This window comes from Podarcis raffonei, chromosome 13 (genome assembly GCF_027172205.1).
Source record: "Podarcis raffonei isolate rPodRaf1 chromosome 13, rPodRaf1.pri, whole genome shotgun sequence".
Lineage (NCBI taxonomy): Eukaryota > Metazoa > Chordata > Lepidosauria > Squamata > Lacertidae > Podarcis > Podarcis raffonei.
The window spans coordinates 28,487,081-28,514,623 of NC_070614.1; the positions used below are offsets into that span (position 1 = coordinate 28,487,081).

A 27,543-nucleotide genomic window follows, 5' to 3' on the forward strand; every position below is an offset into this window, starting at 1 on the left:
GAAGATGCAAAGCAGCAGACAGGTAGGAGGACTTGACTGTTCCATAACTGGAGCAAGGCCCTCTTAAACTGCCTTCTTCACAACTGTATGGTTCTGCCCAGTACACAGTGCAAAGGACTACATATCCTACTGTAAGACTTGATTTTTATTTCTATGCCTATGTATGTCATTCTGGTAATTTCTCAGAGAAGCAATACATAACAATTACCCCTTTAAAATAAAGTAAGAAAAGTTGGTTTCTGATTGTTGGAAAAACCTTTTGTACCCTAAGTAATTTTTAAAAGCCGCATATTATTTTTTCTGTGACAGCACACAAAATCTGTGGGCGTGGAGAAAGCAGTCTAACCTGTCAATATTAGCGCACTTCAATTTTCTAGTTACAAATTCTTCAAGATGACGAAAACCAAGTTCTACAGAACCTGATGTCTGACATGTTATTATCACGACTGTTATAGTCCACCCACCCAAACAAAGAAATGATACTCTATAAAGACGTTATGGACTGGCATTTTTCAATGTGGGGCTTGGATTTCAGAAGCTTGACCCTTAAACTGGCACCCATCCAAATGCGTGTGCTGTTGGGGAGATGGAGCTAGAAGTTGGAGCTGTGTGGGACATTTCGATCGAGCGGGACAGCAGCACTCAATTTGGGGTGGGGTGGGGAGATAAAAGAATAGGAGACATGCCAAGACAGAAGCCTGGAAACAGAAATCCCTCTCATCCTGCCATTGCTCGCTCAGGGGCACTATTCCCCCCCATCTTTTCCTACTTTATGGGTTCCAGAGTTGAAAGTCTGAAAATAATGTCCGAGCCCCGCAGTAGTGAGTGACTCCCTCTCTCTGCAAGCAGCCCTCTGCACCTGCTCAGAGGTGCTTTAAAACAATATTAATAATGCCGATGATGTGTCCCTGCGCGTTGATTTAGCCCAGGCACTGAAGACGAGCGGCCAGAGCGCTGCGTCCCTTCGGCCAGTCCGTGGCACCCGAGCGAAAAGGTAGCCGCCGCCGCCAGCAGCAAACAGCAGCAGCACCAGCTCCTCGCGCACAACCTTGAATGACGAGAGATAGAGAGGAGGGAGAGGCGGGCGAGAGGGGGAAGTAGGAGGAGCAGGAGGCCGCGCCGATTGGCCTCTCCGCGCCGCTCCGAGCTCCCGCATTGGGCGCTTTGGCTCACCCGCCTCCCTCTCCCCTGTCCTCCGGCAGGTCCCGCCCCCTTGCCGGAGCCAACAAGCTCGGTTGCGCGCCTATTGCAAAAGGTGCCTCTCCGCCTCCCCCCCCCCACACAACCCGCCTTTCCCTTCCCTTATTGCTGCTGCTGCCGCCGCCGCCGCCGCCAATGTTGGTGCTGCCGCCGCCGCCGCGGAGAAGGAGGTGGACGTGCTAGGCCGGAGCGCCCTGCCCACTGCCGCCGTCCCTGTGTCCCCTTCCTCCTGCCGGGGGCCTTGCGCTGAGCTGGGGCCCGGCGGGGAGGGGGCATGGCTGCTTCGCCTGGGGCCCGGCAGGCCGCCTGGGGGGCAGGCACGGGCAATCGGGGAAGGGGGACCCGGTGGTGAGGGGACTCCTCCTCCTCCTCTTCCTGCCTGCCTGTGCGTGGGGTAAGTCTATGGGGTGGGGTGGGATGCTGCTTGTCTCCAGCCCCTCTCCTTGCAAATCCCTCTGTGTGTGCCTATGTGGGGGTGCTGTGGGAGGAGTTAGGGGTGCGCAGAGAGGAAAGGGTGGGGTGGAGGAAGGAGGGGGGTGTTGGAGAGGTTGGGGAGGGTAAACAAGTGTGGGGCGCTGGGAGCAAAAGGAAGGGGTTCTGGGTTTTATTTTTATTTTTTTGGAGGGGGATTAAGGTGCGCCTTGTTAGTTTGCATGGCTTTAAACGGAAATTAAGATGACTCCATGGAAGAGCAGTTGTTATACAGGATGGCTCAACAGAGTCTTTATTTCTTCTCGTCCCCAAATGTTCACATTCAGTGTATCTCTGTCAGGGAGCAAAACAATAGTGAGGGCTGTTGCATCCATGCCTTTCCCAGAAGCATCTGGCTGGATGCAGGGTGCTGGGCTGGACAGACCTTTGACCTGATCCAGCGGGACACTTTTTCTCCCCCCCCCCCTCTCAGAAAGGATTAGGGAAATTCCTGATAGATGAGATCTACTGAGAGCCAGTGTGGGGCAGTGGTTGGGCTGTTAGACCAGCGAGACCCTGGTTTGAATCCACCCCTCAGCCGTGAAACTTGCCACCAGGTGACCTTGGGCCTGCCACCCTCCCTTAACCCAGTTGTTGTGCAGATAAAAGGGGAGAAAGAGAAGCATGTGTGCTGCCCTAAGCTCCTTGAAAGACTTAGGAGGCATAAGTTATAAATTGTAATCATCCAGCTAACTATACTTTGATCCATACCTCCATGTCCATGGGCAACATATCCCTGGATACCAGATGCTGGGGGGCATCCAGTGGGCGCGGGCTGCTGCCCTCATGCCCTGCTTGTAAGCTTCAAGCGTATCTGCCCAGCTGCTGCTGGATTTCAGGTACCACTGCTCTGATATGGCAGTTGTTCAGCAAGCAGAGAAGAGGAGGATGTTAAAGTGAGTCTGGGTTTTTCTGGGGGAGGAAAGCAAGTCAGCTGTGGGATGTGGCTGGCAAGTCGACTTGTGGGATGCAGTGCTTAAAGTGGGTTTGAGGGGCTAGCAAGTGAAATAAGCAGTTAAGTTATGTTGCAGAGGGGAGAAAGGTGTGGTGGTATTCAGGGTGGGGCAGGGGAAGAGAAAGATTGGGAAAGCAGCTATAAGTCTTAAGGAAGGGATTAGAAAGTAAATAAGTGGGGCGGGAGAGGAAGTTAATGAGAATGCAGCAATTAAATAGGGTGTGGGGGATATTGAGTTTGAAACAGTGGGGTTGACAACATTGTGGCTGAAGGAAGGAGACTGGGCAGAGAAGTGATATGCTTTGGCAGGGGTCAGGCCCAGGTCTTTTTTTGGGTGTGTGGGTGTGCTCAAGATAGGATTAAAAGGTTAAGATGAACTGGCCGTGATAGGAGACTCCCAGGGGAAATGTAGTAGCAGGAGTAAAGATGTGAGTTCATGGTAGAATCATAGAGTTGGAAAGGACCCCATGGATCACCTAGTCCAATCCCCTGCATTGCAGGAATTGCAGCTAAAGAATTCATGACCAATGGCCATTCAACCTCTGCTTTAAAATCTGCATTGAAGGAGAGCCCACCACTTTCCAAGGTAGTCTGTGCTGCTGCCTTACTGGTAGGTAAAAAGAGGCAGGAAAAGAGGGGTATGCTTTGATGCCTGTGTGATGTAAAGGCAGTGAGAGACCTAGAATGTGGGCTTGATCTAAAGCACTGTTTCCCAAACTTGTGTCTCTGAGTGCTTTTGGACTACAACTCCCATCATCCCTAGCTAGCGGGACTAGTGGCCAGGGATGATGGGAATTGTAGTCCACAAAACAGAGTTGCGAAGCTCTGATCTAAAATGACAACTCTTGTAGTTTGGACAAGCTGGCCCACAAAGTACCGTTATCTTGAGTGTCTTCAGAAACACTTTCAGATGGGCTGAGTCTTCACCAGGTGCATGTAAAAAATGTGTGTGTGTGTGTGTTGGAACGTGCCCACCCCACCACTAACTCATTTGTTTTGCCAGGTATGATTTCAAGCGGATCTCACTCCCAGAGCCTGTTTCCATAATATGGGAAGTAATAAGCACAAAAGGGTGCCTCTGAGCAGACCTAGAGTGTATTACTCTCACTGGGTGTTTTTTAAGTGCACATTTAGCTTATTACTATTATTTTATAAAATATATATAGCAAAGGGCAAATAATATACCAAAGAAAATAATAGAAAGCACTCATATTGTACACAACACAAATTCCAGCAGGAAGAAAGAAACTATATTGCCCTTGCTGTGTTGAGTAATTGCAGCCTGCCCACCACATGTATCAGGGATTAGGACATCCAGGTGAGAGAGAATTTTGTTCTGCGGTGGGGATTTGTGCCTGAGCCCTTCTCTACCACCAAAATGCTTCTGGGTCTGTGTCATGCTCCCAAATTATACCCTGCTTAAGGGAGTGGGAAAGAACGGCAGTTTCCTAATGAAACAGTCACTTTGTTTAATCACGTTGTGGAGACACAACTTTTCAGGATCAGAATTGGTCATGGGTTCTATGGCTTAGAGCAACCTTTTCCAACCTATTTCCGACTGTGGCTCACTTGCGACCTTGTTTCCTTCCTGTGCCATTCCCCTTGGGCGTGGCAAGGGGCGCAGGGAGGTAGCTACCTGCCCCCAAATACCGTATTTTTTGCTCTATAAGACTCACTTTTCCCCTCCTAAAAAGTAAGGGGAAATGTGTGTGTGTCTTATGGAGCGAATGCAGGCTGCGCAGCTATCCCAGAAGCCAGAACGACAAGAGGGATCGCTGCTTTCGTTGTGCAGCGATCCCTCTTGCTGTTCTGGCTTCTGGGATTCAGAATATTTTTTTTCTTGTTTTCCTCCTCCAAAAACTAGGTGCGTCTTAGGTCTGGTGTGTCTTATAGAGTGAAAAATACAGTAAGTAAAAATCAATACAAATATGAGGTTCTGCCCCTCAAAAAAGTCCGGCTACACCCATGGCCCCCCAGCCTACTGGTAGAAAGGTAGTTATTTAAATGTTTTGTTTGTAAATAGAACAGGTTTTGTTTAAATTTTTTTACAATTTATACAAAGTACAATTATACATAAAAGGATAGCAACATAATGAAATGTTGTTGAAGCAGAAAAACATAGAATTATGGAACGGGAAGGGACCACAAGGGTCATCTTTCTAGTGCACCCCCCTGCAATGTAGGAAACTCAGCTGAAGTATCCATGACAGATGGCCATCCAGCCTCCGCTTAGAAACCTTCAAGGAAGGAGAGTCTGGAACCTCCATCTTCCATGTATTATAAAAAGTAAACAACAGTTATTTGACGCATAGGGGGAAAGCTACTGAGGTCAGCCCTCACTGACCTGGTGCAAAGAGATCTTGTCTTCTGGAGGAGTCCTGGCTGCCTAGATAAAACACGACAGTCCCCCCCCCCCTTACCAGGTGTAAGACCCACTGAACTCAGTGCTACTTTCTTCTGAGTAGGCATTTAGTTATTTACTTGATGCAAGTCAGCAGCACCAGGCGGCCCTGCTCAGCTAGGCGCTGGGGTGGATTTCACCCCGCGCTTTGCAGAGCTGGGCCGACACTGCCGATGGGCCCTGTGCCCCTCAGCAACATCCGAAGACTCTGATCTGCTAGGTGCTAGAGTGGATTGCACCCTGCACCTTGCAGAGTCAGGCCCAGGCTGCCCAGAACAGGTGGCAGCAACAAGCAGCTCCTGCTCGGCCAGCCTTATCCATTCCCACACCACCACCGCACTTACCTGATCTGGAGGCTCCGGATTGCGAGCCCTTCTGGTCAAAACGGGAGCCTCAGCAATCGCCCTCTTCTGCTGGAAACAAACCAGGATTGCTGCAAGAAAATGCACGTGGCAATTAGGAGCATTAGGCCCTGGTGGGCCGCCTCCTTACCCACTTGTGATTGGCCAAGCAGATAGCCAGCCAATCAAGATATTTTTAAAATAAAAAAATGATTTCCGCCCCTTTTCACTTCTCTTTGTGGCCCCCTAATCTTGTGCTATGGTCCCCGATTTACACATTTTCCACCCATGGCCCCCATGGAATATTCTGAGCCCCCTCCAGGGGGCTACATGTCCCCCGGTTAGGAAACACTGACTTACAGCAACCTTTCCCAGTCTTGGTTCCCCAGGTGCTGGACTACAACTCCCATCATCCCTGACCATTTGCCCTGTTGTCTAGGGATGATGGGAGTTGTAGTCCAACACATCTGAGGACCCAAGTTCAGGAAGGGCTGCTCTCAAGGGAGGCATAAATAGGACTGTTCTGACAGTGCATTCCAAATTGGGAGCATGGGGTGCACTAGGGTTGATGTGGAGGCATGTGTGCAGAGTGAAGCAAAATGGTGGGGAAGGGTATCAAAGTGAAAGGAGAAACAGCTTTGCAGAATGGGTTGGGAGTGCTGGGTCAGGGAGCAGAGGAAGACCTGTGTGATGGGGCTTGAGAGTTGGCTGAGAGGCTTGGTGGAGGAGAAAGTTATGTGAGGTTCAGGGGAAGCTGTACGAAATAGGCAAGCCAGCCTCACAGCTAAGGTTTGGAGTGGGCTATGGTATGTAAGGGACGTGAGTGGCTCTGTGGGTTAAACCACAGAGCCTTTGGCTTGCCGATTGGAAGGTCAGCAGCGGTTTGAATCCCCACAACGGGGTGAGCTCCCATTGCTCGGTCCCTGCTCCTGCCAACCTAGCAGTTCGAAAGCACATCAAAGTCCAAGTAGATAAATAGGTACCACTCCAGCGGGAAGGTAAATGGCGTTTCTGTGCACTGCTCTGGTTCGCCAGAAGCGGCTTAGTCATGCTGGCCACATGACCCGGAAGCTGCACGCCGGCTCCCTCTGCCAATAAAGCGAGATGAGCGCCGCAACCCCAGAGTCGATCACGACTGGACCTAATGGTCAGGGGTCCCTTTACCTTTACCTTATGGTATGTTAAGACATGTATAAAATTGATAGCCAATGAAAACTGATAAAAGCCCCTATTAATTGCTTCCTTCCTCCCTTCCTTGCAAGCCCTCAAAGGTTATGGGCTGAGGTTGAGGGGCTGAAGTGGTTGGTGAGAACTGTTCTTCTAGGTCTCCATTTCCATATATTGCTGTGCTTCCTGCTGATGGTTCCCCTAAAAAACAAAGTCCCTCTCCTGTTGGGACAAACTCCCCCTTTGGCTTCTGGTCTAGACAGGGTGGGGGTATCCTTCTGATTCCAGATGGCTGGCCACAGGGAGGCATTGGAGGAAAGGAGGCTCCCATAGTGTCTGGATTTTGTTTGCCCATTGTTAGGCTAATGAAGCCTGTGTCTGGTGTCGAAGTAGCCCTTCTCCCAACAATAGGGGGCTAGGAAGAGCCCCAAGTTATTGGCAGGCCCTGCAAGCTGGCCCATTCTTTGTCAGCTAGCTTCCCCCACCCTCCCTGTATTATGCCAAACCTTCCATATCTGGCTTTCCCTTCAATGGAGGATGGCAGTCTCTGGTCTCTGCTTCAATAGGGAATATGGCAAGAGAGGAAGATGAGTGAGATGTGATTTAAAGAGCGGAACCATGGTACCAGTCTACTTGCCGCCTTAGGTATCCCAGCTGAAGATGGCCACTTGAGAAGAGGTTACTTCTACACCCCTAGTTAGATTTGGTATTTGAAAGGGGATATAGGTTTGCGTGCATTTTGCATGTGCATGCAGCAATTTGTCTGTCTGTCTGTCTGTCTATCTTATATCCTGCCATTACTCCCAAAGAGCTCAGAGCAGCAAACACGTCATGTGCGCGCGTGTGTAAACATTCTCTCAAGCACTGATTTCAGGGTTGCCACTATCTTCTGCCGATCAAATGCCTCGGTAAATTGGAATGTTTTAAAATTCCTTCTGAGAGTCTGGTTTCCTTTTTAGTTATGACTGCAGCATTGATAAAAAGATTGCAAACTTTCAGATGTCAAGACCCCTAAAAAAAGGAAAAGGAGAAGTGCCAGACTCAGAAAAGAGTAAAATTATACACACACATTTTTCAGTTCTTGATTTTGTTCATGTTGGTGTCAAATTTCTAGGTGCCTGGCGCAGCTAGGAGATTCATTCTCATTCTCATTCATTCTCTCTCTCTCTCTCTCTCTCTCTCTCTCTCTCTCTCTCTCTCTCAACACACCTATAAATACTATATAACAAAATACCAGCCTGAGTACAAGGATAGAACAAATTGAAAAGCCCCCCTCCCTGTGGACCAGATAGTCTTTAAAATATTGGAAATAAACTTTTGAGCTGCACAGATTCCTTCTTCAGGTTTAGATATTTCAGAGCAGCTTTTTTGTCTGTATCACTAATACATAGATTCTTTCCCCCACCTCCGAATTGAGCCAGCAGTGTGGCGGCTCCATCTTCCAAGCACTCTTCCCTTTCCATGGTTGCCTCCCTGTATTCATTTTACCGACACAGGCTGTGGCTTTCCTTGAGGGCCTGGACATTCTCCGCAGGAGAGGGTGAGTCAGCAGGAACTTCTGGATCCTGGAAATGGCCGTGGGTCCAACACCCAGGGAGAATTGCTGTGATTTGGACAGACTGTTGCTCTCATTGATGGGGACTTTTGCCTGCATCCTCTTAATGAACCCTTTTGAAGACCGGTCCCTTCTCCTGTCTTGTCTTTTGTAGAAGTAGGAGGGGCTTGATGATGGATCAGGGAGGTGACTGGGAAGGCAGTGGCCCAGGAATGGAGTCTTGGCTATTTTCAGATTTCTGTTTTTCCCTCCTTCTTGGTCCTCCCTGCATTGGGTAGATAGCATTGCTTTAATCTGTCAATTTTCTCCTTTGCATTCATTCGTTTTTTATGTCACAATCTGTTAACGGTGCCAGCGTTTTTTGATACAAAGAACACAGGCAGTTTGGGGATGGTGTCAGCCAGTTTGCTTTCTGCTTTGTGTAGGACCCCTGTCCATTGGAGGCGCTGGGAGATGTGCTTTCTTTTCTCCCTCATATGCTCTTCTCTTCTCTCCCCCTCCTTTGCATTGCGAGATCAGTTCATAGCTGCAGCTAGGGATGCAGTGTTGGGGGGATTGTGGAGGCTGCAACTGAGTGAAGCTTTCATGGGCAAGATTTGGTGAGTGGGATTTACTCCCACTTAAGACAACTGTTTTTGGAGGCAGAGATTAGACAGTCTAGCTCAAACTGGGACCAGGGGAATAAGTGTCCCTCTATATTTTGGTGGCAAAGCTGTCTGCTCATGACTCACTACAGGCTGGTGGTGCAAGCTGACTTGGGGATAATCCTGGGTTGAGGTAGCAGGTGCTGTGTGCTAAACCATTAAGTTGGATTTTGTGTCCTTAGGAATCATGCCGATTTGCATAACTTTATTTTCTCATTCTTGCCGCTTGGCATAACTTATTCTGGCTTTGCTAGTCATGGAGGGTGCAAAGACCCCGAAACCCCATCCCCAAGCACTGAATCTTACGAATCGTGCTCTCTGCTGCTGAGATTTCAGAAGGCATCGTTGCTATGAAGACACAAGGGCTAGAAGCCTCTCCAGCGATAGGTTGCTTGTTAAAATAAAATTAAAAATGTAAATCTGAGATTCTCGGCCATATTCAGAACTATATTCTGTGTTCTCTGCCTTGTCTGTGCTTCTCCAGAATCACAGCCCTGCTCTCTTTAATCTGTTTCAACTCAGTCTTTGGATTTATTGTCAGGTTTTGTACATGTCCCAGTTTTGTGGTAGGAGATGCAATTGTGGAATTTGATGCTCGTTATGTGCAGCATCTTGAAAATCTCAGCTTTTCATGTCATCTTAAAAAAACCCGAAAAACACCAAACCCTCTAGCATTTATGACAGTAGAAGCAAGCTTGAAAGTGTGTGTTCCGTGCCTGGTGAAGAAGCCAGAGAAGCGACTGAGCAGCAGATTCAGTTCTACATGGGTAACACTATGCGGTACATCAAAAACAACCGGGTGTCATGGACTGGCTAGAAACAGAGGAGTGGTGGGAGGCACCAGCTGGGGAACCCCAAAGGGATGAAAGTTCAGAACCAGGGGATTGGTGGTGGGGCGACGGGAGGGAGGTGGTGGTCAGAGGGAGAAGACTGTGAGGAGGAGGTGTCAGAAACTGACGGGGTAACAGGGTTTAATGAGCAGGAAGAGTCTTATGGCAGAAAGAAGTCCAGAATCAGAAGCAGCAGAGGAGGGAGGCCAAGAAGCAGAGATGAGTCAGGCTGGTGAAGGAACCAGAGTGTGTGCCCCTCCTGCTGCAACAAGCTCCCCTCCTTCCTGGTCTCCCAGAACCAGGGGAGGTGTGAAGCAGGAGAAGCAAAGACAGGCATACCGGCGTAGTCTCAGATTGCTTGGGAAGGACCTGGGAGAGGAGGAGACATAGGCAGTTGTGGGAAGGCAGGGACCTTCAGTCTCCACAGCTGCCTCATAGGGGCAAGACCTACCGAGAAACGTTGCTGTGTTCATTAGGTCTTGCTCTCCTGAGCAGACCCTGCTTCTTCTAATAAAGAGTAAACTTCATGTGTTGTGTTGCTGGCTCGCTCCTGACATCAGGCCTTGTAGTAGCTTAAATAAAGGTAAAGGTACCCCTGACCATTAGGTCCAGTTGTGGACGACTCTGGGGTTTTGCGCTCATCTCGCTCTATAGGCCGAGGGAGCTTAAATAAAGGTAAAGGTACCCCTGACCATTAGGTCCAGTTGTGGACGACTCTGGGGTTTTGCGCTCATCTCGCTCTATAGGCCGAGGGAGCTGGTGCTTCCGGGTCATGTGGCCAGCATGACTAAACCGTTTCTGGTGAACCAGAGCAGCGCACGGAAACGCCATTACCTAACCCAATATACACTGTTACCGTGGTTTAAGAACAGCTTAGTTTATGAACAACTTGGATTAAGAACGCTGCAAGCCGGAAGTAGGTGTTTTGGTTTGTGAACTTTGCCTTGGAAGCAGAACATGTTCTGCTTTCTGTTGAGTGTGTTCCATTTGTAAATTGAGTCCCCCACTGCTATGGGAAAGCACGTCTTGGTTTAAGAATGCTTTGGTTTAAGAACGGACTTACGGAACGGATTAACAAGGTAGCTTCAGGCAAGCCACTCTCTCTCTCAGCCCCGGTCCCTAATCTGCAGTGTGTGGGTGGTAAGTGTTGACTTGCCTTGCAGAGCTCTTGTATGGGTTGCAAGAAGATTAGATGCTTGAAGAGTTTGGGCATTATATGAACATTTCAATGCTCTTATTGGAAAGGAGAGGGGAATGCAGCAAAAGGGCCAGGGATTGGAAGCAGTCCAGTCACAATGCAGAAGGTTATTGTGGCACAGGGAGCTGGATATGGTGAGTGCTGCTGGCTGCCAGGGAAAGGGGAGAGAGAATGGTACACACACAACAAATTGAGTCACACCATGGTGTGGCTGGAGGTTGTGTGGTGGCATGTGGTTATGATATACCCAGTGTCCCTCCTGAAACCATGGGAGGAGCTGCAGCAGCCTTGCAGGTAAGGAGGTTGCAAGGCAAAGGGGGACGAGGGCATCAGGCAGACACTGCAAAGGGGGGAAGAAACTGTACAAACCAGGTCAGAAAGCTATGACCATCACTATTATTTAGATTTGTTCCTTGCCTCTTCAAACAAACCGGCTTAACAGTGGCTCTCTTTTGTTCCTATTTCTAGAGTCAGGCTGTTGTTAAACAGTTCTACATGATATAGGTGGGGTTTTTAAGCTCCCAGATGGAAAATTGGAAAAAAATTCCTTTTATACTATGTATATACTATAATATATGCTTATAATATGCTTATATAATATACTTGCTAGCAAATTACTTAATCTGCTTACCGAGGCTGCACTGTTTAGTTGGTTGTTGCATTAGATTAATCAATTAAACTTTTTTGACAATTTCAGATGTGCCCTCAACCAGGCAGTAGATGATGATGATGATGGTGATGATGATGATGATAATAATAATAATAATAATAATAATAATAATAATAATAATAATTAATAATGTGGCTTACATAAACTACAGAAGGCAGGTGCCATCTTCAAAGAAGCATTCTCCATTCTCTTTCAAACAGAAGGGAATACACTGAGAATGGTGTCTGCTGCACCAGCTAAAAGCATTGTTTGTTTCTTTCTCTCTCTCACTCTCACTCTCCTGAGTCGTGGTTTAGTATGTAGGTGCTTCTAAATTAATATATAGTTGTTTAGAATTCACATCACTGTCCTCTTTTCCAACCCACAAGCCCATCCTCCAGCTTGAATGGAGATTGCAGCCTGACCACCGAATCCTGTCTTGTCTTCGCAGGGGGATCCCTTCCCATTTCAGCCTGGCCTCTGCTATGTTGCGTTCTCCGCATCTTCTCCAATAGCTTTTGCAAATGAAAATGGAGGAAATGACTTTGTCGGGCCTGGATAACAGCAAGTTGGAGGTAAGTTGCCTCCCTTGAGGCTGAAAGGCTTCTTACAAGGATTTGGAGGGAGCAGTGCCATCAAAGGCGGACAGAAATTGATGGGTTCATGAAAAGCCTGAGGTGGAGGACCTGTTCTCCTAGGTACAGAAGTTCATGCCAGTGTGGTGCAGTGGTTAAGAGTGGTAGACTCGTAATCTGGTGAACTGGGTTCGCTTCCCCGCTCCTCCACATGCAGCTGCTGGGTGACCTTGGGCCAGTCACACTTCTCTGAAGTCTCTCAGCCTCACCCACCTCACAGAGTGTTTGTTGTGGGGGAGGAAGGGAAAGGAAATTGTTAGCCGCTTTGAGACTCCTTGGGGAGTGAAAGGCGGGATATCGTCCAAACTCCTCCTCCTCCTCCTCCTCCTCCTCTTCTTCATTTACTACCTCACATTTTCATGTTTTGCAGACTGTTAGTATTTGGAATTGTTTATTATCAAGGAAGATACAACCACTGTGTGGTGTAGTGGTTAAGAGCAGTGTACTCGTAATCTGGTGAACCGGGTTCGCGTCTCCGCTCCTCCACATGCAGCTGCTGGGTGACCTTGGGCCAGTCACACTTCTCTGAAGTCTCTCAGCCTCACCCACCTCACAGAGTGTTTGTTGTGGGGGAGGAAGGGAAAGGAGATTGTTAGCCGCTTTGAGACTCCTTAAGGTAGTGATAAAGCGGGATATCAAATCCAAATCCATACTCTTCATGCAAGCCAGGACTTTAGCCCCAGAGCCTTTCCATCAGGAGAGTTGCTGGAAGGATATTAGAAATTGGGATTCCTTCCCCCTTTTAATAAAGAGACTTCATCCTTTGTATTGATTGTGTGTTGGAAGCACAACCTATTCTGACATCTATTAGGAATATTGATTCATTTTACACAGTTACAATTTCACAGCCTTGCTGCCATTTCTTTTGACTTTGGTGCTCCAGGAATTTCGAACGAGGCTACACTCACTCTCATTTCTGTGGTTTACCTCTGAGTAGACATAACTAGGATTGTACTGCAGTGTAGGCAATTCTGGGTGACCTTTTACGACTGGTTCAAATGACTTGTGTGTCCTGGGGTGTGAAAGTGCAAGGCACTTGCATTTCCTGTCCAACACCTTCCCCTCCACTTTAAAAAACCATGAAGCCATGAAGAACGATTGAAGTCTTCCAGGCAGTGTTTGGATTGTAGATGCTGCTTATATTCTTGAGAACAGAGTTGGGGAGTGAAGGGGGACATGGCTAATGGAAATCCTCTTAGCAGGATGCATCAATGTACATTGATTTGGCTGGATAGCTTGGTCAGTAGAGCCTGACACTCTTAATCCCAGAGTCGTGGGTTTGAGCCCCACACAGGGTGAAAGATCCCTGCATTTCAGGGGGTTGGGCTAGATGACCCTTGTGGCCCCTTCCAACTCTACAATTCCAGAGTGTGTTCTGGGTGCTGAACTCTGGCCTGGAATCAGATTCTGAGGCTTAAACCATGGGCAATGGGTGCTGCTCCCCGTTCAACCTTGCTCTTGTTCTCTACGGCTCTCACTGGTCTTGTTCTTGGTCTTGGTTTTCTTGCTTCCTAGGCTGTGGCTCATGATATCTATACAGACTTGATTGAGGATGCCTGCCTGGGCTTGTGCTTTGAGGTCCACCGGGCTGTCAAATGTGGCTATTTCTTTTTGGATGACACAGATCCTGAGAGTATGAAGGACTTTGGTAAGTATGTGTTGCAGCCAATCATTCCCCCACCCCATTGCCCCTTATCAGAAATCCAGCATAGATTTTTAAAGGGTGCCTCTTTGTTTTAATGCCTTGAGTCTAATCCATGGGTAGGCAAACTAAGGCCTGGGGACCGGATCCAGCCCAATCGCCTTCTAAATCTGGCCCGCAGACGGTCCAGGAATCAGCGTGTTTTTACATGAGTAGCATGTGTCCTTTTATTTAAAATGCATCTCTGGGTTATTTGTGGGGCATAGGAATTCATTCATTTCCCCCCCAAAATATAGTCCGGCCCCCCACAAGGTCTGAGGGACAGTGGACTGGCCCCCTGCTGAAAAAGTTTGCTGACCCCTGACTCTAATCCAATTCCTTGATTAAATTTGTGCTCAAGCATATATTTAACACCAGCACAGCTGCCAAAGGTTCATTTTCCTTTTTTTAAAGCTACTGTTTTCTCTCTCTCTCCTCCGCCCCCTGCCTTCTAAAGTGAGTGATTTAAGAAGCTACTCATAATGGTGGGCTTCAGAATTTTATGCTTGGGGAAAGGGAGGGTGGTTAAATCCAGACCACAGCGTGACACATACAAAGAGCAGGGGAACTGTAGAATGGTGCCTGCAGAATGAATTGCTCCAGAGGTAATACGTTCCGTGCTGCAAGGAACTTGCATGAAGGGAGCTTGGTGACAGGATGAGCTTAAAGTAGCCTGGGAAATCTTTTGCTTGTGACTGCAGGATTTAAGAAGAGGGGATCAAAGTGGTTTGGTGAATTAGTGGGGTTCCCCAGCTGGTGCCCCCCACCACTCCTTTGGATTCAGCCAGTCCCTCCCCAACCTCCCGCTTGAGAAACCATCTCCCATTTCTTCCCTACTCCCAGAAATTGTAGATCAGCCGGGACTGGATATCTTTGGCCAAGTCTACAACCAGTGGAAGAACAAGGAATGTGTTTGCCCAAACTGCAGCCGAAGCATTGCCGCCTCCCGCTTCGCCCCACACTTGGAGAAGTGCCTTGGCATGGGCCGGAACAGCAGCCGCATTGCCAATAGGAGGTGAGGTCTAAGAATCGAAGCCTTGCCGGAAAACCAAACCTCTCAAAATGGTGTTTCGGGTGGCGAGGGTTGTGAGAAGGCCGAGGGTAGGATTTCTGGAAGAAGGAACAAATGCCAAAAACGGGTGAACGTTTGGCTTCCGGTTCATACCAGGTTGTGCATATCCTGTGCTTAAAACAATTTTTTGATGTCTTTGCCATGCTGAACCTAAATTCTGCACCGCTAAGTAGCTTACGTGGCATGGCTGGAAAATACTGCCCAGATCAATGCTAGCAATTGCCTGGTCTGGTCCTGTCTGGAGTCGTAGCTAAGAGAGGGTTCAAATCTTGCTTCTGCCCCTGACCTTCCCAAGTCCAAATGGCCTTGGTAAAGCTGCTGTTCTCTGTTCTGACCCTTCTTTCCTTCTTCTCCCCATCCCCGGTTTTCCATACGGGGATCATTACATCATTACACGGAATTCAGAGGGATACTGAAAGGGAGTTTTGTGTGAATTGCTGTAAACGCTCAAAAAGTGTTATAATTGCAATGGCATATTTAAGAACCTGCTGCTGGTGACAAATCAGAAGAAAGTGTGGCTTTGGCTTTGACTCTCCTTGCTCCATTGCACTGTATCCTAATAGCAGGGTTTTCAAATTTTCCTTCAACAGGGACCCCTTTTTAAAAATTCTTTTTTTGGCAAGAACCCCCTTGCCTTGTCGGCATGGGTGTGGGAGCAGCTTCTAGGGCCACATGCTCAGTTCATGTAGATGTTTGCCAGTCTTGCTTGGGGGCTTCACCTCCTTGTGGGAACTGGGAATGTGTCATGGAGCAGAGCCTTGTGCCTGCGCTTTGCAGAGGAAGATAGTGGTGGGAACACAGGCATCCCTGTTAGTTACGAGTCGGCCTTCAGACGTGGCCATGTAACTTTCAGGGGAAGTTAATCACCATTAAGTGTCATCTTTGCCACTCAAAACTGCTGCTCAGACTTTTCCTCCTCCCACCGCAAAGCTGTCTAGCTCACTTTCTTTTTTCTCTTCCTGTTCCTTTTGCTATAGGATAGCAAGCAGTAACAACATGAACAAATCCGAGAGTGACCAAGAAGACAACGACGATATAAATGATAATGACTGGTCATATGGATCCGAGAAGAAAGGTAAGACCAGGAAGGGGTTTGGTGCAGTATTATTTATTCTGTTTATAAATAGCATATTCTGTACTGTTTTCTGGCTTGCAATAATAAAACCTCAAAGGAAAGGGTGTTCAAATAATATGGATAAACCAAACTGTAACTAGATGAAAACAAGAATGATTTACAGATGTAACAAAAGAAATTCCTTTAGGTGGGGAGCTAAGGCAATAGAGGAGGGACCGGTCTAACAGATGCAGATGTTGCTGAACCACAACTCCTGCCATCCCTGACAATGGACCATGTTAGGGCTGATGGGAGTTGAAGTCTAGCAACATCTGGATGGCCACAGGTTCCCCATAGGCAGCTCTGGCCTGTGGGAGCATGTAGCCCAGTTCAAAAGTTGTCCATTTGCATCAGACGTTTGGCTTTATAAAGAAAGCACAGGACAGGGGAAATAGCCAGAAAACACTAGACAGAACTGGGTTTGTTCTTTTTTTCAGATTGGTAGGCCAAGGCTTTATCATGTTGATGAATATCATCATTTGACTTAGAATATCATTGTGCAGCATTTTGTCTACAGTGTTTCCCAAACTTGAGGTCTCCAGCTGTTTTTGGACTACAACTCACATCATCTCTAGCTAGCAGGACCAGTGGTCAGGAATGACAGGAATTGTATTCCAGAAACAGATGGAGACCCAAGTTTGGGAAACGCTGGAAGGTTTTGCAGAAAGCATTTGTCAGAACTGGCCCTTGAGCTAACAGAGACTCTGCTTTGTTCTTGGGGTGTTTTGTTAAAATAGTCTCGTCTCTTTTCCTTCCTAGCAAAAAAGAGAAAATCAGATAAGGTAAGACCATCCTTATGCATACTGGCGCAGTTAAATGAGGTGTACCTTTTCTAACTTTTTTTGCAAAGAGCGGTCAGTACAGGAGAAAACTTAAAGACACGCATCCCTTGTGCATGTGAGCAGACCTGCTGGTTTCCCTCAACTTTCTCGATCTTAACCTATATGCCGAATGTTGCTTGCCGAATCTTGGGAGGGTTGGGGGAGGCTTTTGATGGAGAGCACTGCATCCTTTGGAATGGCCTGGTGGTAGATTTTAATCACAATTGTTCTGATTGGTAGCTTCTCAGGAGGATCCCCTCCTGCAGATTGTTGAGTGATTCTGGTCCCCAACTCTATTGCATGAAGATCCTGTAAATATACTTATGTGTAGCTGGATGCTTCTTTTTAATTTTTTACTGCTAGACAGCGCACCTGCCCTGTTGGTTACGGCAAGGAGTGCTCGGCTTTTGGGGCTCGGTAACTTTGGCCATTTGACCACTGCCTTCCTCTGTTGTCACTTTTCCTTTCCTTTTTTTAAAAAATAAATTTTATAGAGAAAAATACCTAATTTAATATCAAACCTCTCTTTTTTTGGCCCAAACTAAGACTTTAAATATAGTAAAAACATAAAGAGAAGGGGGGGGAGAGTGAAAGGAATATAGAAATAGAAAAGAGGTTAAGAGAGAGAGAGAGAGAGAGAGAGAGAGAGAGAGAGAGAGAGAGAGAGAAAATTCAGAAGGTAAGGGACTTCTGATTCTTCATCTCTCGGCTATATATAAACAACATTCACTTCACCCACTCCAATATAATACCCAGCAAAGCCACTTTCCATACACAAATATTATCTTCAATCCTCAAATCCAAATGTCATTATTTCTTGTTCTTTTTCACTCCAAAAGCCTACGGGAGTTTTCCAATCTTTTAACAAATGTTAGCAACGACTTTTCCCTGATTAAACATGTCCGTTTCACCATCTCCGCTAAGCCTGTTAGTTTTAACAGTCATTCTTTCGTTGCTGGTAATAAAGGGTCCTTCCATCTTCATATAAAAGTCTCGGAGCTGTAATCGTATATTGAAGCAAAGTTCCATAGTCCCCTCTGATGTCACTTCTCAAGGTTAGCAGTAAGGTGTTTTTTTTTTAAAAAAATGACCCATTGCTGCTCTTCCCCTTTTATTTCAGAATCCCAACTCGCCCCGACGATCCAAGTCCCTGAAACATAAAAATGGTGAGTGCATTATGTGTGTCGGTTCTCTTCAATCATTCCCTCCTTACACACTATAGAAACATTTCCTGGGCTCCTTAAGCATACTTCTCTGTGTTAATTAAAATCTGGCATCCGAGTAGGTTGGGGTTGACAGGGAAAGGCGGAGTATGGATGGCCTTTAAATTGGTCTGACAGGTAGGGAGAGAAGGTTTTTTAAAAACCACACACACACACACACACACACACACACACACACACACAAAATTTGGAAGTTTCAAATGGGGCCTAATACACCACATATGTGGCTATCTGGGATGGTGATTGTGTGTGTAGCAGTTCTTTAGACCAGATGCAGATGGAGCCAGTGGAAAGAGGGTGTTGCAAAAATACTTGGGAACTGGAGTTATGCAGGACAGCTCTGAGACCACAGTGCAGAATGGGGAACCTGCTCGGAGCTGCATGATAGCTTAGTTGGTAGAACATGAGAATCCTAATCTTAGGGTCATGAGTTTGAACCTCACATTGGGTGAAATATTCCTGTGTTGCAGGGTGTTGGACTGGGTGACCCTGCAGTCCCTTCCAACTGTATGATCCTATGACACTCAGCCTATCCCTCAACTCATCACTTGCCTGTGCATTCCTTCCTAATAAGCCCTCAGTGCTGCCGGGAGGGTGAAATGGGGAGGGGGGAACTTTGTGGCCTTCCAGATGTCACTGTACTATGACACCCACCAGCCACAGCCCGCATGGTCAACGGTCAGTTACGTTGAGAATTGTAGACCAGCAACACCTGGTGGTTGATAGTTTCTGCACCCTTGGAGCAAAGTGAGCTTTTCAACTGCTCTGGATGCATATTACGTTGTGCTTGTGTGTGTGTTACTGTACAAGATAAAATATACCAGGTATGTCCAACTGGTCAACAACTTTGCTGAAGGCTCCCCCTAAAAAGCTCAACAAGTTTGGTCAATCTAATGGGTACTTCACTGCCAGTTTTTTTTATAGTGGGAGTAAATCGCAGTCTCTTGGGAGTTGGACATGCCTGAAATATACAAATGAAATTCATGGGTTTGCATCCCAAGTTCTGCGGCATGCTTGTTTTGTGCATTTCCTAAGGTGGAGGCCAGACATCACTATTAATATGCATCCTCTTTTTTTCTTTTTTCCCCCCCTTCCCTAGGGGAACTGAGTGGTAACTCGGACCCATTTAAGGTGAGTTTAGCTTGTATCTGTAGCTCTCAACTTCTTGTGTCCCGCGTCAGAGGACTTCAGGAGACCATAGAGCTGTTCTGCGTAGCTGTCCACTGGGGTCTGAGTGGACTTTCAAGGGCCACAGTATGGGAGCCACTGTGAATAGAGAATGCCCTTGGAGAATTGGGCCCAAAAAGCAATCGCTCTTATTTGTGTAACCTCTAAAGTGCCTTGGTCTGTGTGTATTCTGTTCCAATAGTATAACAACTCTGCTGGAATCAACTATGAAACACTGGGCCCTGAGGAGCTCCGTACTTTGCTCACTACGGTGAGTACCAGAGTTTCCTTCTGCCTCTTGCTCTCGTGCACCCTCAGCTTCAAGGGTTGCCTGTTAACTATGACTTTCTTTGCTATTGGTCGTTGACTGCAATAAAAAGACTTGCTTACTATGGCTTCCTACCAGAACCTCTTCTGTGAAATCACAGCATCCAAGTCAGTGATAGCCGGAGGGCCCATGACATCTCTTAGCCAAGTCCCACGGTGTGTTTGGCGGATAGATTAGCTATTTGCAATGAAATACTAGCTTTAATATTTATTTAGCCCCAGCTGACTTGTTTGTTGGGGTGTGCGGAACAGGGAACAGCAGAGGAGGTGGCGGCACAGGCAAGACTCTGTAGGGTTAGGTTTTGAAGCACAAGGTCAGCCTGGATAGCTCAGTTGGTTTAGAGCACGGGGCTGATAAGCAGGTTGCAGGTTCAGTCCCCGTATGGGACAGTGCATATTCCTGCCTTGCAGGGGGTTGGACTAGATGATCCTCAGGGTCCCTTCCAACTCTTAAAAGTCTGCGAAGGTTGCTGCAAAGGCCTTGACTAGCAACGTGGAGATGACAGTGGCTGACGGAGGTGTGAAAGAAAGCTGTGTGCGCAGGAATATATATTGATGCACTCTGTGAGCTGCTGCCTAGGCCTTGGTGTGAGGCCTCTCAGGTTTCCTTGTTTTTACCCCATGGAGTGGTATCGAGCTTGCCAGGGATCATGGCTTTACTCTCTTACCTTTCCCCTACTCTGAGTGGGCACGTTCCTCCACGTCTGTCTTCTCCACCTCCCAAGTAGGGGCGTTCATAGCTTCCTTGAGACCGGGCTCTGCCCCTCCCATATCTCACAGGGCCACCTCGTGAGAGTTCCCTTGCTTCCAGGTAGGCCATATTGGCTCACCCGCATTCCCGATAACTTTCCATCCTCCTCCTTTAGCCCCTCTTGGAGACACTGTAACTTTTGTCTTTATCCCGGCAATCCTCATGGCATTTCTGAGAACTCTACCTGCATTTAGAGTGTTGCTCCTCAATTTCTGGTGGCAAAAATTATTCTTACAACCCCCCTCCCGCCGTTTACTTTCCAGAATGTGTAAAAGTAAGAATCGCCTTCCCGTCAGAGCTCCCTCCCCACCCCCAATACATTTGCGTGAGAAACTGTTTTGAGTGCCACCCTTGATTAGGAAAGGCCAGGGTAACAACCTAAGCAGAGATGAAACAGGTAGCCTCCTCTGAGAGGTGGGCACGTTTGGTTTGCAGGGAACAGCTAATAAATTCCTTATTCCCCAGTTCTATTATACCATACAGTTAGAGCATTAGTGGTATCATGCTTGGCTGAAAGGGGCCAGCCCACTTCTGTCATACTCGGTGGACTTTGATTTGTTCGCTCCTGCACGCTTTTAATTTGTTGACGCCATATATTTCCTTCTCCGTAGCAATGTGGGGTGATATCTGAGCACACCAAGAAGATGTGTACACGGTGAGAGCAGCCCTTCCTTCTACTTTCTTGAGCCCCATAACCTCTTTCCGTTCCTCTGCCGGTGCAACCGTTCCCAGGTCACGAGGAGAGTGGGAGGTATTCACAAGACTGCCTGCTTGGGGTGGCTGGGTGGAAGTCCAGGTTAACTGCGATGGATCTGAAAGAACACCCACACCATGATCCGTTCGCTGCCGTTGACTCAGAATTTACGCTCGGGGCCAAAACACGTCCTGAAAGCCGGGTTGGGGGGGGGGGGAGTGTATTTCCCGTTGGATTAGCTCGCAAACTGCCTGCACAGGCTGAAGGCGGAAGTGGAAATCTTCCCGACTCTTCAATCTACCCTTGCAACTCGCTGTTGCTGGTTTGCCTGTCACAACGCACCTTGTTTTGCTGGTCATTTATCAGTAGCTTAAAAGGGAACTAGCTCTTAATGAGTTTGCGGAAGTTTCTTTGCCTGCTTGCTTGGGAGAGACTGGGAGTGGCCGCTGAGACCATATAACACCGGTCCTGAAAGACCTACATTGGCTCCCAGTACATTTCTGAGCACAATTCAAAGTGTTGGTACCGACCTTTAAAACCCTAAACGGCCTCGGGCCAGTATACCCAAAGGAGCGTCACCACCCACATCGTTCAACCTGGGCACTGACTTCCAGCTCTGAGGGCCTTATGGTGGTTCACTCACTACGAGAAGTGAGGTTACAGGGAACCAGGCAGAGGGCCTTCTCGGTAGTGGCACCCACCCTATGGAATGCCCTCTCATCAGATGTCAAGGAAATAAACAATTATCTCACTTTTAGAAGACATCTGAAGGCAGCCCTGTTTAGGGAAGTTTTAATGTTTTATGTTTTAGCGCTTTATTATTAATAATAATATTCTGTTGGGAGCCGCCCACAGTGGCTGGGGAAACCCAGCCAGATGGGTGGGGGCTAAATATTATTATTATTATTATTATTATTAGTTTAAGTCACCACACGTAGCCCAGCAAACAGTTGCTTAAAAACCTGCCTTAGTCGTTGTCATAGGACATTCAAATCACTGGGAGCTGTGCAGGAACTGCTGAAAAACTTGCTGTGTGATTTCTGCAACCAGCAAATTAAGCCCAGTGTTATCACCACCACCACCCAGTTTCCCCAGAATTATGACTGGCTGTGGAAGGATGTTGGCATTGGGCTTGACTGCCTGTCGGAGTGATGGATAACTTCCTCCCCAGATGGCAATGGGTGCCATGTGTTCAGTTGCGAAGTGCCGACCATAGCGCTTGCTGGTCTGCTGTTTATGGTCCCAGTTGATGGTTATTTGGGCTCATTGGTATCCATTTAAGCCTGGTGCTTGTGTGCTGCTTCTGATATCTTAACCCTGGTGAAGAGACTGGGAGTTGTCCACCAGCTTTTTCTTTATTTTTGATTTTTGCATAACACTGGTGGGAAACCTATTATCCTCCAGGCGTTGGACTCCAGTTCCCATCAGCCCAATCAACATGACCAATGGTCAGGGTTTATAGAAGAAAAAACATCTGGGAGGCCACAGATTCTCCACTTCCGTCACACAGCCGTGGAGAAGTCGTGGAAGCCCCATGTCTTTATGAGTAGAAATCCTGGTCAACATCCTCCCTCTGGCTTCTGAGGCTTCAACTGAGATTGCCCCGCACTTGCAAGCCTCTTGTTTTGCAGCCATGAGAGCTACCAACTTGCTTTTAATGAAAGACAGCTGAGGTCCAGAAAGTCACTGAAATCAGTGCCCACTTCCCGAATTTGAACTCTTGTGCAAAATACACAGTTCTGGGTTTATTACTGGACCAAGGGGCCTATCTTTTTTTAAAGGATGCTCCTGGTTGCATGTTCCAGCCCCCGAATGAGCCCTGCATATGACTGGCTTCGTTACTCCTTTTCCATAATAGCGCAAACATTCTTGTCCAAAGACCCACAGAAACAGTTCTGGAAGCGAAATACCGCAGGAACACAAGGAAAAGATTACAAGGCAGTCACTGTGTTTTATCCATTTCTGGAATGAATAGCAATCCGTTTAGGAACAGGAAAACCTGTGTTTCTCAGCTTGTGCCCCATCCCTGACTTTTCCTGTTTTTCCTGCAGGTCTTTGCGCTGCCCCCAACACACGGATGAACAGCGGAGGTCAGTCAGAGTCTACCTCCTGGGACCCTCTGCGTAAGTGTGATGGGATGGAGGCAGGGCAGGTGTGGTGTAGGAAACGCCCCCCCCAAAAAGTGTCATGTGATTAACACTTAAGTTCAACTGGAAGGACTGTGCTTGCTTTTTTTTAAAAAAAGCTGAATTCTTCAATGGACATAAATTGAGCATCTTTCTTAGTAAACCCACACTCAGTGCAGTGTTTTGTGTTCCTTTGAAACCGCAGAGTTCATTTTGTCTTGCCTGGAATTTGCTGCCTGGATGGAAGCTACCTGATCCAGCAGCAGCTCTCACAAACATGGCTCCTCCTTCATTGGCTACTGTGCTTCAATACGCAGCATGCATTGAAAGCACCCAGATTCTGCATACATTACTCACCTGAACGATGCATGCCCTCTCTCCCTTCCTTTTTGGCATAAGTTCCCTTCTGTTTGCCCATGAGTGGAAAGCCAAGAAGTTGCCCTGAAGCCTTACCATCACCAAGTCATCCTCAGCCTCTACCCACTCAAACTTCTGCGATTCTACCCCATGCTGCCCACACATCTTACAACTTGCTTTCTCAGTCAGCTAGACAATTTTGTTTTAATGCACTGCACAACATCAGATCACATCCCCGTTACTCCGTATCAGTTAATAACTAGGGACCCTCCAGTCCTCAATCATTATTGCAAATTTAAAAATCTCCATTTTACCTGTAAAAGTTGGACATGGTGGGGACCAGCCCCGTGTCAGTCCTAATCTTGGTATGACAACTTTGTTAAGAATCTTGAAGTGTAAATCAGAAGATTTTGCCATTTTGGTCTAGTTCAAGGATTGGGAACTTTTAGGGTCCTCTAGATATCACTAGCTTCCCACCTGCTATCAGTCTCAGTCAGCGTGGACTGTGGTCAGGGACAGTGAAAATGGTGGTCCAGCAACACCTTCCCCGTGCCTGCTCTAGTCTATTTCCAGGAGTGACCAGTCAGGTGACCCTGGGGACAAAAAAATTCACTCCCATAATACCTGGTATTCAGAAAACATACTGCTCTTACACATGGAGGTTCCATTTGGCTATAAGGCTATAAGATCCATTATCCATGAATTCATTCTAATCCTTAAAAAAGAAAAAAAAAGCAAAGCCATCTAAGCTAGCTATCTCCTTGAAGTCACACCCATAATGGTGCATTACTTCTGCCTGCAGCCAATAATTAGGGGGCCTGGAATGCCAACGCTGGGAGTTATCTGCAAAGTGAACGTTTTGCAAAGGTTTTGCAGAATCCTTTCTCTGGAGAAAGCAGTCAGATTGGATGCAAAGGCAAGGAGGAGGAGTGGAGTGTTTTGCTTTGTGACGCTGCCTTGTTTCCTTTTTACTCTCGACGTGGCTTTGAAACCTCAGCCGAGAAGCTGCAGAAGTAGCAGCAGCTGCTGGAGGGTGGGTCATCTTGCTCCTTCACCCCTTCTCATACATCTACCCCTTTTCCTAGCTCACTTCCCGAGGCGGAAGGCAGTGTGGAGAACGACAGTTTTGACGTGGCAGAAAGTCAAGCCCTCATGAATAGACTGCAGTGGGACGGATCTTCAGATATCTCGCCTTCTGACTCTGCTTCATCGAAAGCAAGTAAGAATCGGACGGGGTGCCCAGTTAGAGCATGGCATAAGTTGGTGATGGACTGGGCTGCCATTAGTGCTGGGATGGCATGTTCTTTGTGCCTTTTCTAAAACAATCTTCCCCAAGAACCTTTCACAGTGGTACCTTGGGTTACGAACTTAATTCGTTCCAAAGGTCCATTCTTAACCTGAAACCATTCTTAACCTGAGGCGTGCTTTCGCAAATGGGGCCTCCTGTGCCGCCGCTGCACGATTTCTGTTCTCATCCTGGGGCAAAGTTCTTAACCCGAGGTGCTACTTCCAGGTTAGTGGAGTTTGTAACCTAAAGTGTTTGTAACCTGAGGTACCACTGTAATAGTGTGAACTTATTACTTTGCATAATATATTGTGCTTGTCATTGGGAAGGGGCAAGGATACTGAAACAATACCCGCAGCATTCCGCCCTAACCTGTCATCCATTCCCATCCACACCCAGATTTATTTTCTTATTTTTTTGGCCAGGCATTGCGTATGCTATGTGCTTCCTAGTCTGTAAGACTAGGGTGAGAAATCATATGGACCTCCATATGTTTCCTGGACTATGACTCCATTGATTCCTGGCCATTCTGAACTATAGGAAGTTGGAGACTAACAATATTTTTTTGGGGGGGGGCGTTCTCCAGCACTGCTTTATGGCCACAAAGACTGGCTGGAAATCTTGAGGGATTGGAGGGAGTCTTCCAGGAACCTGGAGGGTCCATGGCATGGAGACTAACACTGGTGGGCAGGATGCCTTGAAAGATAGCTCTGTCCTTTGATAATGTACAGCCTTGTTTGGTGACTGGGCCCAGGAGACATTGCTTAGCACCCCCTGAGAGTGGAGAATTCCTTTCAGAATCCTCTGCCATGCCAAGAAACTCCTTGGCAGATAAAATCAATGTGGGAAGGATCCCCTGAGTATAGAAGACTAGAATCCCACTGTTCCAGGTGTTGGGCACAGCATGGCAGCAGTAAGAGGAAGACAAAGAAGCAGTCATAAAATAGCTGGATCTTTGTGTAGAACGAAGGAAGCATTTAGGCGACTAAGAACTTTGAAAGACAGAGATACATGCCAACTTGTCACATGGTGATAACACTGAGCAGCGATGCGCATGTCGCTTCTTGGACCCGATAGTTCTAAATTTATGCAGTTGATATGTTTGGCTGAGTGTCATTTAAGTGTTGAATGGTATTGGGACGATTCTCGCACGCATGCTTCCTCGTCGTTTTGCATGCGTGAACTGGCTGTCGAGGGTGTGACAACGCAGAGAATGAAGTGGCTGATGCATTCAGTCCAAGAGTGATTGATCAAAAAGATACAGTGGTACCTCGGGTTAAGTACTTAATTCGTTCCGGAGGTCCGTTCTTAACCTGAAACTGTTCTTAACCTGAAGCACCACTTTAGCTAATGGGCCGCGCAATTTCTGTTCTCATCCTGAAGCAAAGTCCTTAACCTGAGGTACTATTTCTGGGTTAGCGGAGTCTGTAACCTGAAGCGTATGTAACCTGAAGTGTATGTAACCCGAGGTATGACTGTACAAATTGTTGTCAACCAAGTGTCTATGAAACGTACCAGAGGCTTAACGGGCACTTGCCTCCTTCTCCACCTCAGGTACAAACAACTCAGAGTCCCGGAAAACCAAAAAGAAGAAACCGCACATGAGCCTGGTAGGAGGTGCTCCAGGAATGAGCTCCAGCAAGAAGAAACTGAAGCCGAAGCAGCTTGCACCTCCCACCCCCAGCCTTTATGATGACATCAATTGAATAATGCTGGGATGAGGATAAAGAAAATAGGGAGGAGGGGAGATGCCCCGGAACCCCGTCCAACCCAGTTTGCGGGAAAGGAGCAGGACTGTCTCCTCTCAGGCACACCTTTTTATGAACTGTGAAGAGAGTTGGCTGCATGTCTCCCTTTTCCTCCCAAGCCTCCAGCACACATTGCACAGCCCTTTGTGTCCACTGGATGTGAGAACAAACGGACCGGACTGCTTTTGGTGCAGTGGGCACCCACCTCTTCCGGGGAAAAGCGGGGGGTGGTTTTTTGAGGCGGGGCCTTGAAGATGAGTGACTCCGTCAGCCAGGGAGTCACTATTCTCTTTCCTCCCCCACCCCACCCCCGTCCCCGTTTCAACACGTCTATTTATTGTGATGTTAGTGGATGTTCAATCATGACTATATATACGGTGGCATTGTATCGCTTCGCAACCCTGGAGACTGACTGGGCGGGGTGGTGTGTGTCGGCCTGCAGCCTTTTTGGCCTGGTTTGCAAGAGAATTAAAGGGTCTCTGGGGGGAAATGGAGAATGTCTGTTGCGCTTCAGTGCCTGCCCTTCTCGAGAGCCTCTGCTCCAAAACGGAGCCTCCTTTCCGTCGTGCGAAGGGGGCACCAGATCGTGAACCTGCCTCTGAGCTGCTGCGGCGGCGCTCCGTTGTTCAAAAGGCTGTCTCCGTGGCTGCTGTATCCCTCTTGCCCTCCCAGGCAGGAATAATGCTCTTGCTGCAGAGAGCAGTCCTCAGACGTCTGCACAACCTGAGCAAACTGGGATGGAGGCCAAAGAGAGGTTTGGTCTTGTGTTGCTGCAGTCACTACTGCCAAACGATGTCTGCTTCCCTGCCAAATGGCATTTCCAAGACTGTGTATGAAGCAACATGATGAATGGCTTTGATGATGTGGGCAGTCTCTCCCAGCGATGCATGTCAGGAAGCTGGTGCAGCTGTTTGCTTCCGAACTCTTCCTATACTGGGCACAAATCTAGGTTTTGCCCAACCCTGGTGAGCCAATACCATAAGATTTGCAATGCTTTATACATACTCCGTATGCAGGTATGAATCTCTGTACAGCCCTAAAAATTGGCTGTAAATTTAGAATAGTTGGTTGTTGCTTTTTTTAATTAAAAAAAAATGGCTCTGCTGTTTAACATCCCCCAGAAGATGTTAA

The 27,543-nt window shown here is 47.6% G+C and overlaps 1 protein-coding gene across 4 annotated transcripts; it reads left to right on the plus strand.

The window, feature by feature from the left end:
• ATXN7L3 (ataxin 7 like 3) lies at positions 1-27,543 on the plus strand. Of its 4 annotated transcripts, none has more exons than XM_053361044.1 (13): positions 1-22; positions 11,863-11,986; positions 13,562-13,694; positions 14,571-14,742; positions 15,777-15,874; positions 16,673-16,695; positions 17,855-17,900; positions 19,057-19,088; positions 19,327-19,395; positions 20,814-20,857; positions 22,948-23,019; positions 24,465-24,598; positions 26,219-27,543. In XM_053361044.1, exons 2-13 carry the CDS (start codon positions 11,936-11,938, stop codon positions 26,368-26,370), a joined length of 1,026 nt encoding a protein of 341 aa, XP_053217019.1. In that variant the 5' UTR covers positions 1-22; positions 11,863-11,935; the 3' UTR covers positions 26,371-27,543. The 4 variants fall into 4 exon arrangements, with proteins under 4 accessions (XP_053217019.1, XP_053217020.1, XP_053217018.1 ...); XM_053361045.1 differs by lacking the exon at positions 1-22 and adding an exon at positions 1,315-1,594 and having other exon boundaries at positions 22,948-22,986; XM_053361043.1 differs by lacking the exon at positions 1-22 and adding an exon at positions 1,316-1,598.